Raw genomic sequence first — 21,670 nt, forward strand, 5'->3', positions numbered from 1 at the left:
GAAGTTAACAGTATAAGTATTCATAGATATTGGTGAAATCAGTAGTGAAAATTAAGTGTGTTAAAGTTTAGAAAGAGCAAGCTGAAAATTCTAAGAGTCTGAGTGTGTTTAAAATTTGAATAGTTTATTTTCAGAATTCTCCCTTAGCTGTGGAATTCTTAAGGACAGGAACTTCTGGTCATCTTTATAACTCCAATGCCTGGCACATCGTAGCTACTCAGTGTATGTTTCTTGAACAGATGGCCACATATAAATAAACAGTAACAGCCAGGGGTAGGGGATTGGGACCTTCCACCTGAGTCCCTTTAAGAGGTAACATGGGCAGGTTACCACCTGGAGCTCGTCATATCTGGTTTGGGAACCTAGAGGAAGTGAAACTTAGCAAGTTTTCTTTTTTAGCTGTCTTTAAACCTGGCCCTGCCTCATAGCTAATCCTTAAGAAATAAAAAATAATCTCTGTTTCAGGCTCTCTTGGCTATGATTGACCTTCAGTTACACAGAGTAGGAATAGAACATTACCAGGTCAGCGAATAGTGAAGCAACTATTCCTTTCAGGACATTCACACTGATGTCCTATTTTCTTTCCTTTTTTTTTTTAATTGAACAAAAAGTAATATCTTTATATAAACTATTAATAGATCTCTAAATACAATATGGTTTTTAAAATGAAATTATGTATATATAGTTGTATTCATGAAGTACACTAATCAAAAGCTATACAACAACATTAACAGCAAATCCAAATACAAACGAAGATAGTCCTCAGAATTTCATGTTTCACCGAGCATCAAAAACCACCCATCTTTTAGTCCTTTTCTTGTGCATTATTCTGTATCCACATTCTCTGCCTCAGACTGGATCCCGTAATTTTATTTCATTTTCTGTGTGACATTCTCCACAGGTATATATCACTGGCTGCTGCTTTGGGGGTTGAACGTCCTTCTGTGTGTCCATTGTTGTCCCCACATAGTGCGGAGGAACTTCTCTGCACTTCCAAGCAGATTCCGACTTGCCGCTGTGTCCACGGACGTCCTGTTTTCAAACTGTAAGTGAAATGAGATGATTCATTTACTTAGTTTAGTGGCTGAAGGCTGCTTTATAACTTGATGGCATGTAACTTTTATGTTACTTGGCACCCTTCCCCACCCACATACACATCATTGTAGTTCAGTAAGTGAACGAACAAGCACAACAAATAACCTTAATTCTAGAAAAGCTTATAAATCATATTTGCCACTATAAATGAGTGCCTTTTGTGGAGAAACCACTACAAAGAACCAGTCATTGTCTTTAAGAAACTTAGAATTTATCTTTGAACATACAACAGTAATTAAGAAATAAATTTTATGAAGCTGTCTGTAAATAAAATGAGTGCAAAGGAGAGAAAATGCCTGTGGGCTATAGTTACTCGAGAAGTCTTTGTAGCATAGCTTGAAGTGTGACCTGGCCTGGAGTGAAGAGCAGCCTCTAAGTAGTGGAAAGGAGGATGGGAGGGCTGTAGTGTGGCTGGGCACTGATGACTTGTCTCAAGGGAGCCATGATCCTGTGTTGGGAAATGAAGTGGGCACGAGGGGTACAGCTCTCCAGAGCCACATGCATAATAAATGATTGACCCAACTGCTCAAAAAAGGCCTTCTCTCTACTTTTGTGTGTTTGAAATTTTCCACAATAAGTCAATAGCAATTAAAAAAAAGAGGGAAAAAGATTTTAAATAGCATCATGCAACTTTATGTAACAAGTGGAAAAAATTTATATGTAGACATAGTAAAGTTAAGAATAGTGAACTTTCAGTTCACTATTTGGATAAAATGAGTAAGATTACATTATAAAATGAGTAATCTTACTCATTATAAAATGAATAAGATTACATTATAAAATGAGTAAGATTACATTATAAGGTATTTGTTTAATCACCTCTTCTTCACTTTGTTAGTTGGGGGTAGGGTGCGGATTCCCTCCCTTTGACACTGGACACGTGAGAGCAGTTTATTAGACAGCAGTTTATTAGTCACTTTTACTCATCGAGGAGGAGGACACCGCATACCACACAGGGCCACACGGGGGCTGCAGAGAAAGAACCAGGGACTGTGGAGGCAGGCTTTGTAGTGCAAGAGGTTGAGGGGCCCCTTGGCTCCTGCAGGAGGATGTGATTAGCTGGTTTTAATAATTCTGCAGTCTGTCAAGGCAGTGAAGCCCACTACTCAAGGATAAGCAGGAAATGTGCCTGGTCCCCATGATAAGTAGAGTTGTTTGGCTTCGGGACCTAGCCATGAAAGCAGAGTGGGGGAGGGCAGGAACTTGTGGTCAGGTCATCCCAGTTTTACCAGGTGTCAAGGCAGCACAATATATTGGGTCTTAATTTTACACCTTACACCACTAACTTGCCTTTAGTGAAATTTAACATTAAGTGTTAGTAAATATTAGTAAATTAGTAGTTACACATTTGGCATTTGAAGGTCAGGTTTATATAATTAAAGTCTGAATTTGTATTTGTGAGGCTATCATTGTACTGGGATTGGAATTACAGATAAACCTGACTTGTTTCTGGGTATCATCCTTGCAGATAACAAAGTTCCATCTTATTGATTCCAGAACATTCAGACTATAATTTGGCTTGTTCTGTTCAGACCTTCAAAAGGGAGATTTTTGAAGATTTAAGTAGTTACTTCCTCAGTAGAACTTGTATGAATCATAATTACGAACATTGTTCCATGAACGTAACGGTTGAAGGAAGAGGTTTCATTAAAGTTAGGTGACTCTTGCTCATTAGAAGGATATACCTGCCAAGTGGGCTGACGTGTTTGGTAGCCAGGTTTCTTTACTCCCATTTTCCAGCCGTTATTACTATTATCTTTGCATGTTCACTTGTATGTGGTGCTATGACTTCCCAGTATACTTTGACAACTTTTTACAGTTCTTCAGTTTATAGTCTATAAAATAGTGGTTACATTTTAGGATGCTGATATGAGTGATGCAGTGGTTTTCTGTCCACTAATGACCACTCATGAATAGCCAACTTTATTTTTTAGGACCAATTATATGATTCCAAACATGTATTGAGACATGAGACTGCCAGATAGCTGAGTACACAGGATAAAAAAAGGTGACTCGTGCAGGAACCCAGGAGCTGGCATTCTGCTGAGGGTGACTGGGCCATAAACCTGGATAAACCAGTTGTTCACGGTGTGGTGGGAACCTGTAAGCACTTGTTTTTGTTATAATTTTTTTTTTCTTTTGGTGATAGAGCAGTTTAATTATAGATTTGAAATTTATCTTTCATTTTTGTACTTTTACTTATTGATAAGAAGTAGAAGTAAAGGAATTGATTCAAACTAAGCCACCAGATTTGAAAAACTATAGCATATTTGCAGAGAGCTTCATTCCTTTGTGTTTAAGTATATTGTCAAATCTTTGGTATTCAATTACAGTAAGTACCGTTTTTAAGATGTTTTTTCATACCTGGAAGTTTAGTGTCAAAAGTTCTGTTTGTTTGTTTTGAGGTATAATTAACCTGTAATGCTATGTTAGTTCTGAGTGTACAACATAGTGATTTGATATTTCTCTATGTTACAGAAATGATCACCATAATAAGCCTAGTTACCATCTATCACCATGCAAAGATATTACATTGTTATTGACTGTATTCCCCATAGTGTACCTTTCATCCCGGTTTCATTTATTTTGTAACTGGAAGTTTGTACCCCTTAATCTCCCTCACCTATTTCTCTTATCCCCCAACCCCCTGTTATAATCTGTCGCTTGTCTGTCTCCCCATTGAAGTGTAAAAGCTATTACCATTTTATCCAGAGAGCTTATCATAATGCTTAGTGCACATAGCATATGTTCAGTAAAAGCTGTTTGAGTGGTTGGATAAGGTAATTGAGGGGCTAGGTAGATAGGAAGTTAAGTTCCTTTTATGAAAAGCCTGAGTCCCATAACCTGAAGAATGGAAACATTTGGCTAGTTAGTGAGGGTTAATGACTAAGGATCCTGACTGAGTTGCAGATTAGTTCTGGGATTCAGTTGTTAAATTGTGGGACTAAAAATCTCAGGGCATACCAGAAAGTTGGACTGGCAGTTAGTTATAACCAATCATAAATCTTGCAGCTAAGTAAATGTTTTTACCTCCACTTTCTACACTTTGCTTTAGTTTGTTTGTCAGCAGAGTTCTGAGTTTTGGCTATTTGGAAAAAAAATTGCAGTCTTTGGTATGCCACTGCATCCTTTCTGGCCTTATGACTCAAGTCCTCTAGGTCCCATGGCCCTCATGTTCTCTAAAAAGTCCACCAGTACTATACATACACCCTGGCAAACATCTGTCTGTTAGAATCATCATCCTCTGCTCACAAAATAATGTGACATCTGCCTTCTCCTTACACACCCCCAAATAGGCTAAATAAGAAATAAATTACCAAATGCTTATGTCTACATAGATTTCTAAGAAGAAAATATATGAGTGAGAAAATTTTTTCTCTGTATAGATTATTCAAAAAGGACACATTTGTGAAATTGGTAAATGTATTTGCAGACTAGATTTGTATGTTTTTATGCCTGACTTTCATTCTGTAGAAGTTTTTTTTCTTTTTCTTTTTTGGTGAAACTAACTTTTAAAATATGTATTTATTTATTTTTTTTTATTTATTTATTTAACTTTTGGCCACACTGCACTGCATGCAGGATCTTAGTTCCCCGACCAGGGATTGAACCTGTACCCCCTGCAGTGGGAGCACAGAGTCATAACCACTGGACTGGCAGGGAAGTCCCTAGAAGGTTTTGTCTTAAAAGCAAAGTTTTGTTACTATGGACTATCCAGCTAAGACTGGAAACATTTTAAAAATATGAAACCACAGTTTATAACATCAATTTAAATGTGGTTTTATTTTTAATTTTTTCCCCAGTTTTATTGTTATAGCTGATATGTAACACTGTACTAGTTTAAGGTGTACCAGATAATGTATATATTACAAAATGATTACCACATTAAGTTTGGTTAACATTCATTACCACACAAGAGTTACACATTTTTTTTCTTGTGATGAGAACTTTTAAGATCTACTGCCTTAGCCATGTTCGAATATACAATACGGTATTATTAACTGTGTTACTGTGCTCTACATTACATCCCCATGACTTATTTATCTTGTAACTGGAAGGTTGTACCTTTTAACCACCTTCACTCCTACCCCCTACCCCCTAACTCTGGGAGCTCTCTGTTTCTATTAGTTCAGTGTGTTTTTTTTTTTTTTTTTAAATTTTATTTATTTATGGCTGTGTTGGGTCATCGTTTCTGTGCGAGGGCTTTCTCTAGTTGCGGCGAGCGGGGGCCACTCTTCATCGCGGTGCGCGGGCCTCTCACTGTCGCGGCCTCTCGTTGCGGAGCACAAGCTCCAGACGCGCAGGCTCAGTAGTTGTGGCTCACGGGCCTAGTTGCTCCGCGGCATGTGGGATCTTCCCAGATCAGGGCTCGAACCCGTGTCCCCCGCATTGGCAGGCAGATTCTCAACCACTGCGCCACCAGGGAGGCCCTAGTTCAGTTTTTGTTTTGGTTTTTTTTTGGTCACACCGCATGGCATGTGGGATCTTAATTCCCCAACCAGGGATCAAACCCTCTCCCCCTGCAGTGGAAGTTTGGAGTCTTAACCACTGAACCGCTAGGGAAGTCCCTATGAGTTCAGTTTTTAAGTATGGTTTTATATCAAGATCCCATCTTTCGCCATAATTGGAAGAAATATAATTAGATTAGCACTAAATACAAATGGTAAATATATTGATGTTAATTAATAGTACCAATAGAAATGTTATTATTTTATGAAAAGAGAAAGAGTAAAATTTTGAATTGTATATGGTCATGCATCCTGTCATTCTGTGAAAAATCTCATTTTCTTTTGCATCATTTAGATTTGAAGACTGCATCATCCTGCCTCCAGCACCAGCAGTTTCTCTGTTCTTGATCAATGTGATTCACAGGAATTTTTAAAGTAACAAACGAAATGAGCCAGGGCCGTGGAAAATATGACTTTTATATTGGTCTGGGATTGGCTATGAGCTCCAGCATTTTCATTGGAGGGAGTTTCATTTTGAAAAAAAAAGGCCTTCTGCGACTTGCCAGAAAAGGCTCCATGAGAGCAGGTAGGTTATTTATGCCCTATGTGACTTTGAAATGACATCAGTGTATGCTTATGTACTTGGGTTCTTTGACCGTAGAAGACCGTATCTTCATTCCTAGTGACTATATTTAAAACTTTGAACTGTGCAAGAGTTGTAAATGTTTATAGAGAATCATTTTTGTAATGAGAAAAATAAAAAGTAAGAAGTCAAAATAAGTTAACTACTCGCTCTTGGAGTTATTATCAAAGTGGGAGTAGGGACCAATGCCCAATTAGCATCCAGCCTTTCCTTTAAATTTTGATATGACTGCAGAGAAGGAAATGAAGGTATGTGGATAGAATCAGAATCCTATTGAAGGCTAGGATCTTTTGTCTATGATAGTAAAAGTTTAACTTTTCCTTAGACATTTTTTCTGATGATCTCCAATTGGCAGGAAGGAAAGAGAGGGCTTCCTAAGGTTGAAGTGTACTCAGTTGCGTGAAATTCTGATGGGTGGTGTAGGTTGATCCCCAGAAATTACTGAATAAGTCACGAGACCCTGGGGGATGCCCAGTGTGATTGAACCCGCCTGACTTCGTCTGGTGCATCATAACAGCTCTCAGAATTATTTTGCATTCTGGTCATGTTCTGTCATTCAGCCTCTGCCCCAGTTCTGACCTCATAGGAAAACCTGCTTTGGCAGTAAAAAATGTTACCTCCTTCTTTTCTGTGCCATCTCTATGGCCAAACCTAATTAAACTCTCTTAAAACAATGGCCTCTATTAGATTTAGTGCAGAGGGGAGAAAGTATTGGCATATGCTGCTTGAACAAGTGTATCCTCATTCCTAAGGCAGGTACTCATTGCCCATATGGATACGCTTGTCGAGGGGTTCATTCACTTTGGCTTTTTCTTTTGAACAACGGCTTAAGTACTGATTGCTTTCGGATCTTATTAGTTTAGACTGGAGGAAAGTCAAGTGAAAAGGCAGCATGAGCATCCTGGAAGCCCCACACTGTGAGCAGTGCTCAGTCTTTTTATGTCTGGTCAATATAGGACCCCTTTCTCCAAGGTTACTACCTCATAAGTGGGGCTCACCCACACCTAAGTGGCTTGTCCACTATCTGATTCATTTGAAGTTGGGCTACTTCTTATAGGTTCAGTTTCTTTATTTATTGAAACTGAGTTCACAAAACAAAAGAATGAAGTATGAACTGAATATGTGTCACTCACATTCACATGATCCTCACATTCCCTTTTCTAAGATAATCATAAAAATATTATCTAAGAAATCCCGTATGTAATCATGATGAAACCTTTATTCAATGTAGTAATAATTAGCAAATGATATTTTAAAATCTGTCATTACTAATAGTTGTCATAAATTTATTGAAGTCTGGCACTTTTCCAAAGAGGTGAAATATGTTTTCATTCACAGGTCAAGGTGGCCATGCATATCTTAAAGAATGGTTGTGGTGGGCTGGACTGCTATCAAGTATGTATAGAGGACATTTCAAGAAAATATTATAGCTGTGTATTGAAATATTTACATATACTATTACAGCCTCATATTACCAGCAGTTTTAAAACTTTAAATAAATTCTGTTTTTGTAAATGAACAAAACACAAAATATGTAAAATTTAAGCCTGTAAAAGTCATTTTGCAGTTTAATAGCTTATTTAATTTGAATGAGAAGACATTTACTTGGTTAAAACATGTCTGATATATATATATGTATTTTTTAAAATTATGCTCAGTTTAAAAAGGTAATTTTGAAAGTGAAAGATCATAGAACACATCCTGTTTTTAATTCCTGTCCCTCCATTAATTTTCATTCTAAATTGGAAATGAGATATGCATTTGAGAAGACTGTCCATGCTTATTTTGATGATTACCTTTTAAAGGGTACATGGAAAAAGTGATCCTTAAGACACTAAGCCTTCAAAGTATTCAAGATTAAATTATGTAAACTTTTTTCTAAGTTTAAGGGCAGTTGAAATAAGAAAGAGACTGATTTGACTATTCATTCAGCAAATATTTCTTGATCAGTTTTTGTATGCCAGTTGTTCTAGGTGCTGGAGATATAGCAAACAGAATACACAAACAAAAAAATTCTTAACCACATGAGACTTTACATTCTACATGGACAACAAAATAAACAAGATAAAATGTGTATTAGTGATAAATGTTAACACTTGCTAGGAGTAAAGTAGGGAAGGGATGTAATAAAGTGAAGGAAGGATAGGTTTAGATTTTAGTTAGGGGGCCAGGGCAGCCCTCCCTGGAAAGATAATATTTGAGTAAAAGACATAAAGGAATTGAGGAAGCTGGCCATATGGATATTTGGGGGAAGAACATTTTAAGCAGGAGGAAGTAATAAATATGAAGGCCACGAGGCAGGACCATGCCTGGCCTTTTAAAGTGTGGTAGGCAGAATCCAAGATAGCCCACAAAGATCCTCATCCCCTGGTGGTCACATCTTTCTATGATCCCCTTTCACACTGAATTAGTGCTGACCTGGTGTGATCAAAGAATACAACGGAATTGATGATGTGACTGAGTTATCAGAGGCGTTAAGGTTTGCCTTGATGATTGTATTGGTCATTCTGAAGCCAGCTGCTGTGCTGGGGGACAGTCAGGCAGCCTGAGGAGAGGTCCCCAGGCTATAACCAGTTACTGACTTACCAGTCATGTGAGTAAGTTATCTTGGAACTGGGTCCTCCGGATTGTAGCAAGGTACAGGTTGCAGATCGTATCTTGACTGCAACCTCTTGAAAAACCCTGAGTGGGAAGTACCTACTGATCAACAGAAACTATGAGAAACCGTTAAGTCTTGACCAACAGAAAACATGGCTTTTGTTGTTTTAAGCTGCCAGTTTTGGGGGGTGCTTTGTTATACAGTACTGGATTACTAAAACCTCAGGAAACATTAAAGAGGCAAGAATAGTAAGGGAGTGGATGTGCAGGGAAGCAGTAGGGGTAAGTTTAGAGAAGTAATAAGGGCCTAGATCATGTGGGGCTTTGTAGGTTATAGAAAGGACTTTGACTTTTATGTTTGATGGGGAGTCATTGGAGGCTTGAGTGAAGAGGTAACCTGATCGGACTCAGGTTTTAATAGGAACTCTCAGGCTGCTGTGTTGAGGCACAGACTGCATAGGTGCAAAAGCAGAGAAACCAGGTGAGAAGCTATTGAAATAATTAGGTAAGAGGTTGTGATGGCATGGACCCAGAGTAATAGCAGTGAGTATGGTGAGAAGTGGTAGAATTTCTGGATGTGTTTTGAAGCTAAAACTAATAAGATTTGCTGAAAATAAGTTAAAAGTCTGGACAGGATATAAAAAACCATCCTCTTAAAAGCATTAAAGAGCTAACATGTTAGTGAAGAATTAGCTAGCCTAGATCAGGGAAAAGCATAGAGCCCAGGATAAGCTGGAGATACTTCTGCCCTAGAGGTAATCGCAGACTCCAGAGCAGGCAGTTGAAAGAGAGAACTTGTGAACTGGACTAATAAGGATCAGTTAGGTGATGCCACTTGGGGAGTCTGGGTGGTGGATATATAGCTGTCATTTATATTTTATTCTGTTTTTCTGAATATTTGAAGTGTTGCATTATTCTTTAAACTTTTGAAAAGAAAATCTTTTAAAATGGGTGGTATATTTAAATCCAGATATATCAATAACTACTGTACACGAAATGCCCCAGTTAAAAGGCAAAGATTATTCTACTGGAATTATAAAAACAAATAACAAACAAAAACAACTACATGCCTTTTACAAGGTCCACTGTAAAACATGAGATACAGAACGGCTGAAAGGGAAGGATGGGAAAACATGCCTGAAAAAAGTTGAGATTTCTGTTATTGATATTAGAAAAAGTATAATTCAAAGCAAAAAACAATACTAGAGACAGAGGACTATTTCTTAAGACAAAGGGTTCAACTCAGGAAGTTTAACAGTTCTAATTTTATTTAATAATATGGCCTTATATACAAAGCAGCAGTTGACAGAATAGCAAGGAGAAATAGACAAATCCAAAATCATACAGTGAGATTTTAATGTAACACTGAGCAGTTGATGGGGAAAGCAGAGTAAAATCTTAAGGTGATAGAAAATTTGAACAGCAGATTTAACACACTTAAGTCACTGAACTCAGCAACTTAAGATCTACATTCTTTTTAAGTGCATGGAATATTGATGCACATGGACTGTTTGCAGGACCATAAAGCCAGTCTTTAATTTTTCAAAGGATTTGATGAAGTCTTTTCACAGATCATTATATTAGAAATAGTAACAAAAAGATATCGTGAAAAACACGTGTGGAAACTTAGAAATATGCTTTATGTAACCCATGGTTCAAAGAAGTCAGAATGGAAATTAAAAAATATTTTTAAAATATGTTTAATTTAGAAAATACTTCAATATGTTGATACAAAGTACAGAATATCGTAATTTGTGGAATATAACTGAAGTAATTAAAGTTTATGGTTTCAAATAAATATAATTGAAAATGAGAAAGGTGAGGCATCTAGTTCAAGAAAATAGAAAAAGAATGGCAGAATAAACCCCAAAATGTAGAAGGAAATAAAGAGAAAAGCTGAAATTATTTAAATAGAAAACAGGGCATTAAAGCAAACATTTGGGTCTGTGATCAGGATAATGAACTTGGTAAACCTTGAAACTGATCAAGAAAAGGAGAAGGTAGAATAGCTAGGTGATGTAATTAGGGTTTTCTAGGTATTAACAGGATGTTACGAAAAATTTATTCCAGTTGATAAAAAAACGTAGACAGAATATCTTGAAAAGTAAAATTTATCAACACTCATGAGGAAATAGAAAACTGGAATATACTCCTCTAACTTAACACAGTTGAATCTATAATTTTAAAACCTATGCATATGGGACTTCCCTGGTGGTCCAGTGGTAAAGAATCCGCCTTCCAAAGCAGGGGATGTGGGTTTGATCCCTGGTCAGGGAACTAAGATCCCGCATGCCACAGGGCAACTAAGCCTGTGCACCTCAACTACTGAGCCTGCACGCCTCAACTAGGGAGCCTGCGTGCCACGACTATAGAACCCACATGCCACAGCTAGAGAGAAAACCTGCACGTCACAACTAGAGAGCCCACGCACCGCAATGAAAGATCCCACATGCCACAACTAAGACCAAACGCAGCCCAAAAAAATACCTTTGCATATACTAAACCTTGGGCCCAGGTGGTTTCATTGGTAAATTTTTCAGTCATTGAAAGAAGAAATAATTGTAGTCTTGAGAAATTTCCTAATAATAGAAAAAGCAGTATATATTCCTTCACTCTTCTTAAAAAGCTAGCATAATTCTAATGCCAAAAGCTGATTAGGACAGGATAAGAAAGGAAAAATCAAGTCTAGTCTCATTCACGAACATATATGTAAAAATTACAAATAAAATGGTATAGCATGAACAAGTTAGATTTATTCTGTTGATGCAAAGTTGGCATAATACTGGAAAACCAATCACTGTAATTTACCGTGTTAAATTGAAGGAGAAAAATTATTTCAGAAAAATTCAGCTATTCATGACTATAAAGAAACCACTTCAAATTAATAATTTAAGTGAATTTCCTTAATATGATATAGGATTTCTAAGACCAAAAAAAGCCAAAACCAAAAAAAAAAATGCTAACAAAAGAAAGCCAAAACCGACAATTGCCCAGTAAACGCAAAAATGGGGAAATATTGAAGACTTAACTTTTTGGAACTGGGAACAAGCAAATAACCTCTCATCACTTTTTCAATATTTTACTGGAATTTCTAGCCAATGCAGAAAGTCAAGGGGAGAAAATAGGATTAGAAAGGAACATATAAACTGTTATTTGCTGATTATATGATTGTGGGTATAAGAATTCCAAAGAACATACAGATGAGTTATAAAATTAAAATTTAGCAAGGTTGTTGGATACAAAGTTAGTATACAAAACTTAGCTGTGTTTCTATATATCAGCAACAATTAGAAAATGAAATGTTAAAATGTTACCATCAGCATATAATTTTAAGAAACAGGAATTAGTTATAAATCTAACAAAAGATGGTAAAGATTCCCACAGAGGAAATGAAAACATTACTGAGACGAATAGTAGAGGGATATGTCATTTTCATGGATTGAAAGATTCAACAATATAACAATAGTTTTGTATTTGTATTCAACAAATACAACAATAGTTGTAATTGTAAAATTGTCATTTCTCTCCATGCTCATATATGGATTAATGCTATTCCATTTGAAACTAGGTTGTTAGGTGGTACATGATAATTGATTTTAAATTATGTGTGGAAATACAGAAGTCTAAGAAAAGGAAAGATACTCTTTAAGAAGAAAAGGTGAAAGGACTTGTTCTATTGGATATCAAGACTTAATGAAGTTAACACTAATTAAGTCAGGATGGTATTATAACAAGATAGATACATGAGCCAATAGAATAGGTCCATGGGCAGTATATTTATGACAGAGGTGGTATTGATATAGGGAAGGGTACTTTTCAGTAAATATTGCTGTAACAATCCACCTGGAAAAGAAAATAGGGTTCCTACTTCACTCTGTATAAAGATCAACTCCAGGTGGTTTATAAGCTTAAATGTGAAAGCAGAACACTAAAGGATTTAGAGGATAAAGAATTTTGAGACAGATTTCTTGTACAAGTTGTATGAAGCACTAACCATAAAGGAAGATATTTTAAAATTTGACATTGAAATTAAGAACTTTTTTAAAAAAATAAATTTATTTATTTATTTTTGGCTGCGTTGGGTCTTCGTTGCTGTGCGCAGGCTTTCTCTAGTTGCGGCAAGCGGGGGCTGCTCTTCATTGTGGTGCACAGGCTTCTCGTTGCGGTGGCTTCTCTTGTGGAGCACAGGCTCTAGGCGAGTGGGCTTCAGTCGTTGTGGCACGTGGGCTGAGTAGTTGGGGCGTGCGAGCTCAGTAGTCAGGGTGCATGGCCTTAGTTGCCCGTGTCCCCTGCACTGGCAGGTGGATTCTTAACCACTGCGCCACCAGGGAAGCCCCAAGATCTTTTTTCTTTTCTTTTTTTTAAATAAATTTATTTTATTATTTTATTTTTTGGCTGTGTTTGGTTTTTGTTGCTGCGTTCAGGCTTTTCTCTGGTTGCGGTGAGCGGGGGCTACTCTTCGTTGCAGTGCGCAGGCTTCTCATCGTGGTGGCTTCTCTTATTGCGGAGCATGGGCTCTAGGCGCGTGGGCTTCAGTAGTTGTGGTGCGTGGGCTTCAGTAGTTGTGGCACACGGGCTCTAGAGCGCAGGCTCAGTAGTTGTGGCACACGGGCTTAGTTGCTCCACGGCATGTGGGATCTTCCCAGACCAGGGCTCGAACCCGTGTCCGCTGGATTGGCAGGTGGATTCTTAACCACTGTGCCACCAGGGAAGCCCCCAAGAACTTTTTTGATTACAAGAGTTTAAGAGAATTAAAAAAAGCAGGTCATGGCATTAAAAAAAAATGCTTTTAACCAACAAAAGATTTGTGTTCAAAATATATAAAGAATTACCTAGAATCAATAAGAGAAAACAAATAGCTTAATAGACAGAGAAAAACCTTGAACAGCTACTTCACTAAAAGATTTCACTTGGCCAATAAATATGAAAAGGGAAAATGCAAATTGAAAGCATAATAAAATAATCCCATTTCCCATTAACAGATTAGCCAACTTTAAAATCTGACAATACTAAATGTTGGGGAGAGTGAGAGACAAAGGATATTTGGCATAACCATTTTGAAAATAGTAGCCAAGAGTGATCATTTTATGAGATCACATGTCCCTCTCCTGCTAAAATTCCCCAGTGGCTTTTCAGCTCAGTTAAAATCCATTGTGAGACTCTCCCTGGCTTCTCTCCCCCTGGCTCGCTTTGCTGGAGCCACCCTGGCTTCCTTGCTGTTCAGACATGCCAGGCATTGTCTTGAGTCAAAGTTCTGTACTTGCTCTTCTCCCTGCTTGGGATGTCTCTCCCCCTTCCCCATACCCATAGCTGCTGGTAAATCCCTCACTCCATATCAGATTGGTCAGAATTACCTATCAGAGCATCTTTGCCTGGCACCATGTCCTGCCCGTCACCAGCTCTCCATTCCTTTCCCTTGCTTTGTTTTCTTCATAGCACACTTAAATACTTGACATACGTGTTTTGTCTGTTTTCCCTCACTAAAATGTAACTCTTAGGAGGGTGGTATCTTTATTTTGCTCCCTGATGTATTTCCTGATGCTAGAACAGCATCTGGCACATAGTAGGAACCTAAGAATACCTTTTGAATGTAAGAGTTGGGTTTTAAAAAAGAAAAGAGCTAGTGAAAAAGACTTGGGAGAAGTGCTTTCATATCATTTTTAGCTGATTTGTGTTTGTTGTCATAGGATGTAAATATCTATTAAAATTTTTAATTTAAAAAACACCTATATAAACATAAATTAGATGTCTTCCATTGAAATTATAGATTTGTATTGTTTCTAATGGGTTTGAACTCTATTCTAATGTTGCTAATTTACAGGAGAACCCTTGTGAATAGATGGGAGAAAATACAGAAATTACTAGATATGATTGAAATAGTATGTTAAAAAATAAATGTAAATGAAATGCAGGCATTTCCGTTTTGACTAGATATGTTCCTATCTGAGAGTTTTCTCTTGTTGTCTGTCTCCAAGTGGGAGCTGGCGAGGTGGCCAACTTTGCTGCGTATGCCTTTGCACCAGCCACCCTAGTGACTCCGTTAGGGGCACTCAGTGTCCTAGTGAGGTAAGGACCCTACTCATCACATGTAGAAACAACAGCTAGGGTTTCAGCCTTCAGCCTGTGAAGTTTTCAGTACCATCTAACCACACATGGTCTGCATAATTTATGTTTAAGCAACGTGGAGAACTTTTTATGCTGCGTAGTAATTTGCTTTTGAAATGTTACCCTCTGTGTGGAGGCAAGCTATCAAGTTGTGGGAGAAGATGCTTTTATTCTTTGTCTTGCTTGTGTTCAAAGTCAGCACTAGTTCTACTTTAATTTCAGTTTTTTAAAACTCCAAGTTGCACTTGTTACAATATTTATCATTTGATACATGTATACTTTGGTAGGTGGTGGTTGGTGATGAATAGATTTCTGTACCTTCTACAGAAAATCATTGATTGGGGCATGGTTGAAGACTGGCCCAGGATCCTTGTTTGGAAGGAGCAGTACAAGACTTGTCCTGTTTCTGTTATTTTAATCATTAGCCCAAACAGCTAAGCCCATATTGAAGTCTGGATTTTGGCTACTATTCCCAAAGTTGGTTGGTTGATAGGTATTTTTATTTTTAAAGATAGTACTTTATAAATCAATGTAGTATGCAAATTATATAATTTTCAAGATACTATATATTATACATAATATATAAAGATATAAGATGTTATGTATTATATATAATAAATAAAGATATATTATGGCATGTGTCTTTTATCCTTGATTTTTGTATATTATGCCATTATTATATTTATAGGTTTATATTTTTTAAAGATTTTGATAAAACTAGTTATAAATTATTAAAACTTGATAATATAATAGGCAAATTACATAGAATTAAATGAAAATGTACAAAGGATGCATCAACCAGTAGGGATAAATTAAAGTTGAGCAAATATTAAGCATTGGTTTGGACATAGATTCTTAAATAGAATATACATTTGTACCATAGCTCTGTTAATTATAAATTTCACATTGATGTACTACAGTAGAAAGATGGTAACTATACTGGTTTAGTGTATGATGAAACAGGTGGTTCCCAGAAACTTTCGTTTTATGATTGAATTTGCATTTTCTTTACTTTGGCTGAAAGCCAGAATCTTTATAAGCTCACAGTGTTTTAGTTTGAGTTCATTAGTTTAAATTCTGAGTTGTGTTGATATTTAAAAATGAGAAAGTAGCTGATTATTTTAATATTCTCCACCTTCTCCCCATTTTAGTGCTATTCTTTCTTCATACTTTCTAAATGAAAGACTTAACCTTCATGGAAAAATTGGATGTTTGCTAAGTATTCTGGGATCTACAGTTATGGTTATTCATGCTCCAAAAGAAGAGGAGATTGAGACTTTAAATGAAATGTCTCACAAGCTAGGAGATCCAGGTAAAAAAAAAGAAAAGCTTTATTGGTCTTACTGTATTTTACTTTTCAACATAGTTTTTATTGAATCAAAATTTTATGTGCATATGAAGAGGCCAGTTGTCCTACAAGGCTTATCAGGGAAATTGCAGTCATTTTCTTCCCCTGGCAGCCCCTCCGCCCTTGTTTCTTTTGTTCTTTAACTTGGTATCTCTAAATCAGGGGTCCCCAACCCCCAGGCCGCGGACTGGTACCGGGCCGAGGCCTGTTAGGAACTGGGCCGCCCGGTAGGAGGTGAGCAGCAAATGAGCAAAGCTTCACCTGCTCCTGCCGCCGCCCATCGCTCGCATTACTGCCTGAACCATCCCCCACCCCCACCACCAGTGTTCCACAAAACCAGCCTCTGGTGCCAAAAGGGTCGGGGCTGCTGCTCTAAATAACATGCTATATTGCTACTACCTCCTTGCCTTTAGGCATTATTATATCTATTACCAGTTGTATCTATTTAGTTTTGTTTAAATGATTTGTTTTACATTATTGTCACTACATAACTTTTATTCTCAGCTTGGACATACAGTACATTATGATTACTTTTCCCTTCCTTTCTTGTGACTTCTGATTTTCCTGAACTAATAATGATCTTATTTGCTTAGTTTTCTACAAATTTATCAGTCCATTCTGAAATTTTTCCCCTGTGATCTAATTCTACTCTCAGTAATTTCAGACATATTTGGTGTTCCTGCAGTGTCATCTCTTATGGAACTCTCTCTCTAAGAGCCTTGTTTGGCCTCAATTTAGACTGATGTCTTGAGGCCACTAGCAGAGTCAACATCCTGGGTTCCTTCACCAGCATCCTGGGGGATCCCTTTCACTTTTGTTTTTTCGTGGATCTCTTATCTCCCAAATCCTGGGTTTGCACCCTCATTTTGCTGGAGCCACTCTTGTAGGAGACAAGAGAGGCACACAAGAGAGACTTTTTGAGACCCTGCATATATCAAGATGTCTTTAATCTACCATGACCTTATCATCTTCTCACTTCCAGTGTTGCTGCTGAGAAATCAAACACAATTGATTTTTTTTTTTATTTTTGGTTACCTGACCAGGGATTGAACCTGGGTCCTTGGCAGTGAAAGCGTGGAGTCCTAACCACTGGACCGCCTGGGAATTCCTGATTCTTTATCTTTTATATGAGACTGATCTTTGGAAACATGTAGGGATGTCCTCTTTGCCCTCATTGTCTGACATTTCCCAGTAATGTGCCTAGATGCGGGTTAATTTTTATCCATTGTGTTAGGTACTTGATGTATCTTTTTTAATTTAAAAAATCATGCCTTACGCTAGAAGCAATTGAAATACTTCTTTGATACTCTTCTTTTTGTGAAATTCTTCTTATTCTTCTTGTTGATTGGACCTCCTGAACTAGACCATCAATTTTCTTACATATTTTTTCCCCATTTTGCCTTTTTACTGTCTTTTGGGGAGATTTCCTCAAATCTTCCAACCCTTCTTTTGAGTTTTTAGTTCTGCTATTGTATTTTTAATTCCAAGAGCTTGGCTTTGTACTTTGATTCCTTTTTTTTTTTTTTTTTTTGGTGGCAAAAAACACATAACAAATTCACCCTCCCAACCAGTTTCCAGATGTACAGTACAGTATTGTCAGCCACATGCATGGTATGGTGCATCAGGTCCCTGGAGAGTCCTAGGTATTTTAAAGTCTTTATCCGAAAACTTTAATATTTGTGGGCCTCTTTCTATGGTCTGTTTTTTCTTTTGTTTTCAGTCATTTAGTTTTGTCTTTGGACAGTTTCAGTTGAATGCTGGCCATAGTGTATTAAAAAGTGTAAAGGCTCTAAGTGATGTTTTCTTCCTTCAGAGGGAATTTAAATTTCTTTGGGTAGGCAGATAAGAGTAAGCAGATGACCTTCAACCTGTAAGCTGGGGCTAGTTTTTTTCCATTTTGCCATTATTCTTGGTCAGAGCCCTTCTGGCTCCCAACTGATAGGCTAGGACTCTCCAGCTTGGCGAGCTGTGGATTGCCAGTGTCTTGTCTCGGCAGCCCCAAGACAAGGCGGGCCTCTCTGCTTAATCCTTTGGCCTCCTCACCAGGCTGTCCACTTGGCCCCTCTGACTAGGCGTGTACAGCTCTGTGCCCACAGACACCACACAGAAAATTCGCGTGCGCCTCTTCAGTTCCCTCCTTTCTGCAATCTTGGCCTGTTTTGTCCCAGCTGCTTAGCCTAAAATTCTCACTTTTTCTTTTTTTTTACCTCCTCTGCTGAAACATCCATAAGCCCCAGGTTACCACTCTCTGCTGGCCTTCGTGCCTATCCTCACTCCTGCTCTAGGTTTGGTGTTTGCCCTGAGGGAACAAGCAGAGGTGTTGGTGCAACCTCAGAGTACTTTCTCTCCAGATTTTGACTGCTTTGATTCCTCTCATATTTCATCTTTGTCTGTCTGAGGAAATTAATGGTAGTTTTTATTGATTTGGGGGGGATGGTAATTTGTCTAATTTGAAGTTTCCTTCTAGACAGAATTAGAGGAGTAAAAAGGTTAAATTTCCTCATCTTAAAATGCAGATGACAGCGTCTGTACTGCAGGGTAATTGTCAGTTGAATGAGTTAATTGGTGCAAATTGCTGAGACAAGTGCCTGGCCCATGGTGCTACACAATCATTACTATTATCATGCTGGGTTCAATTCTCCATATCCAACCTGAACCCTGACAGTTATTTTCATGTTCTCTTACTGATTTGTTTTTTACCCCAGTGGTTGTCCCTAGATATTTTAAAAATTACTCATTTTAGACAAATGTTGTTTAGCATCTATAAATCGTTGAGCATTCAAGGTCATCTCATGATTTCTCTCCACTAGTTTCTGATTCTGTCTTTGGAGTTAGAGCACCCCAGTGGGTGGGAAGTAGTACAATATTCTAGGATAGACAGCTGTGAATCAGCCTGATGCCATTTTCTGTAAGTTTGACCCTTTAACAACACAAGGGTTAGGAGCACCCGAGAAAACCCACTTACAGTCCATCCTCCACACCTGAGGTTCCACAGCCACAGATTCAGCCCTCAGACTGTGTAGGACTGCAGTATGTATTAGGAAAACAATCCACATATAATTGGATCCCCGCAGCTCAATCCCATGTTGATCAAGGGATATCTGTATAATTATGAGGCCTAAGACGCTACTTTAAAAGTGTTACATGTATAATAATTGGTGAATATGAAGCATAGTTTAATCTTCCAGCGTGTACTTCTAACTAAATTCTTATGAATGTGCTTTTTTGCTGGGGCAGCAAAAGAAAGCTGATTTTTATGTTAAGGCCACTTCTTTCTCCTTCCTATTGAGGACTTAAATATTTGACTTTGCCTCCTCCAGGTTTTGTGGTCTTTGCAACACTTGTGGTCATTGTGTCCTTGATATTAATCTTTGTGGTGGGACCTCGCCATGGACAGACAAACATTCTTGTGTATATCACAATCTGCTCTGTAATTGGAGCGTTTTCAGTCTCCTGTGTTAAGGGCCTGGGCATTGCTATCAAAGAGCTGTTTGCTGGAAAGCCTGTGCTGCGACATCCCCTGGCCTGGATTCTGCTGCTGAGCCTTATAGTCTGTGTGAGCACACAGATTAATTACCTGAACAGGGCCCTGGACATATTCAACACTTCCATCGTGACTCCAATATATTATGTATTCTTTACAACATCGGTTTTAACTTGCTCAGCTATTCTTTTTAAGGAGTGGCAAGATATGCCTGTTGATGATGTCATTGGTACTCTGAGTGGCTTCTTTACAATCATTGTGGGAATATTCTTATTGCATGCCTTTAAAGACGTCAACTTTAGTCTCGCAAGTCTGCCTGTGTCTTTTCGGAAAGATGAAAAAGTAATGAATGGCAGTCTCTGTAATATGTATGAAGTTCTTAATAATAATGAAGAGAGTTTAACCTGTGGAATTGAACAACACACTGCTGAAAATATCTCCCGAAGAAATGGAAATCTGACAGCTTTTTAATAAGAAAGATGTAATTAAAAGGTTAATCTATAATTGTGTTATAAAGTGAACTTGAGTATCAGAATGTGTCTGAAAAAGCATTGTTCTCAAATAATGTTCTCTAGAGACAATCTTTTTTAAGGTTTCACTAATCTGGACCAAGAAATTACTTTTCTTATATTTAAATGATGGTAGCTCACTAAAATGACCTCAGTACATGGCCACTTTCTTTTAATATTGTATTATTATAGAGGTATTTTAAATTTTCCTTCACCAAAATCTAAATGCACTAATGACAGTTTTAAGTCTATAAAAATGCTTTATTTTTTCATTGGTGATGAAACTCTGAAATGTATATTTGTCATGCCCACTCTATCAATTCTTGACCATTTTAAGGCTTTTTCATTTAAAAAAACAAAATTAACTCAATACCTTATCCTGTAATTTACCTTACCTGTAAAAATGACTCCCATTTGATGAATTATTTTAATTTTGAAATGTTAATTTAAGAGACTCCTAAGTTATTAAATGAAGGAAACTCTTTTACAACAAAAACAAAAAAGGTAGGAAATCACCACACTGAAATACTTCTCAGGCAGTGAGTTGTCACCGTGAACGTCTGATGGCCTTCCTAGATGGCACCTTGTTAATAAACCAGCGTACCCTTTGTCGGACTACAGCCTGGCTGGTTTTATTCTTCAGTTACTCAGTAATCCCTTGATGCCTGGAACCTTGATTACCATTTTTACATCAGCTCTTGTACTTTTCCATATATTTTCATAAGGAGTTATATTGTCATTTAGCTCTTCTAACAACTCTGGGAAATGAAGTCAGAAGACTAGGGTAATTTCTTAAATTTAGCTCATATTGAAATAAAAAGACAAATTGAAACGAAGTTCTTTTCTAAGTCTGAATGCTCAGAATAAACAGGATATTTGTAAAATATGGTTTCCTTGTACCACATATTTTACTTTGCTTTGTTTGGACCACTATATATTTTGGTTTTTTAAAAAATGTCCATAAAAGAAAGTTTACAGAAAACTTCAAAAATATGCAAAAAAGGTAGAGTACTATAATTAATTCTATGCAGCTTCAAAACCTGTCACTGATTGATTGGCCTCAAAAATACTGACAACTAATTTGGGTCAGTATCTGGGTTGGGCTTGTTTCCATTCTGCTGCTCCTGCCCAAGGCCCCACAGCTTGGCCCACTGTGTAAGTAGCCACCACAGGAGCCTCACTGTTCACTGGCTTTATCAGGGCAAAGCTGACAGTTTTCAAGTTTCATGAAATAAATTCCATTTTCCCAGTATTGTATCATTGACCCTCTAAGGAGCCTTTGTAGACATTTTTTTCTAACTGCCTCTCTCCGTGTAATTTTAACACCACAGATATAACTATATTTGTTTATGTACTGTATCTATATCTGTGCTTTGTATACAATAGATAAAAACCAATTTTCACTCCCTTGGGTGTGATATTTATTGCCCTCATTGAGAA

At 37.5% G+C, this 21,670-nt stretch overlaps 1 protein-coding gene and 1 pseudogene across 2 annotated transcripts; one reads left to right on the plus strand and one right to left on the minus strand.

The window, feature by feature from the left end:
- Nucleotides 1-777: 777 nt before the first annotated feature.
- Nucleotides 778-954, minus strand: LOC309824743 (DNA-directed RNA polymerases I, II, and III subunit RPABC4-like; annotated as a pseudogene). Its single transcript has one exon. The product of its transcript is annotated as a DNA-directed RNA polymerases I, II, and III subunit RPABC4-like (transcript).
- On the plus strand, nucleotides 908-21,669 carry NIPA2 (NIPA magnesium transporter 2). The gene is made up of 6 exons (XM_082657885.1): nucleotides 908-1,045; nucleotides 5,899-6,129; nucleotides 7,525-7,581; nucleotides 14,760-14,850; nucleotides 16,041-16,201; nucleotides 19,558-21,669. Exons 2-6 carry the CDS (start codon nucleotides 5,991-5,993, stop codon nucleotides 20,190-20,192), a joined length of 1,083 nt encoding a protein of 360 aa, XP_082514011.1. The 5' UTR covers nucleotides 908-1,045; nucleotides 5,899-5,990; the 3' UTR covers nucleotides 20,193-21,669.
- Nucleotide 21,670: the final 1 nt, after the last annotated feature.

Source organism: Grampus griseus, assembly GCF_964374135.1.
Source record: "Grampus griseus genome assembly, chromosome: 7".
Taxonomy (NCBI): domain Eukaryota; kingdom Metazoa; phylum Chordata; class Mammalia; order Artiodactyla; family Delphinidae; genus Grampus; species Grampus griseus.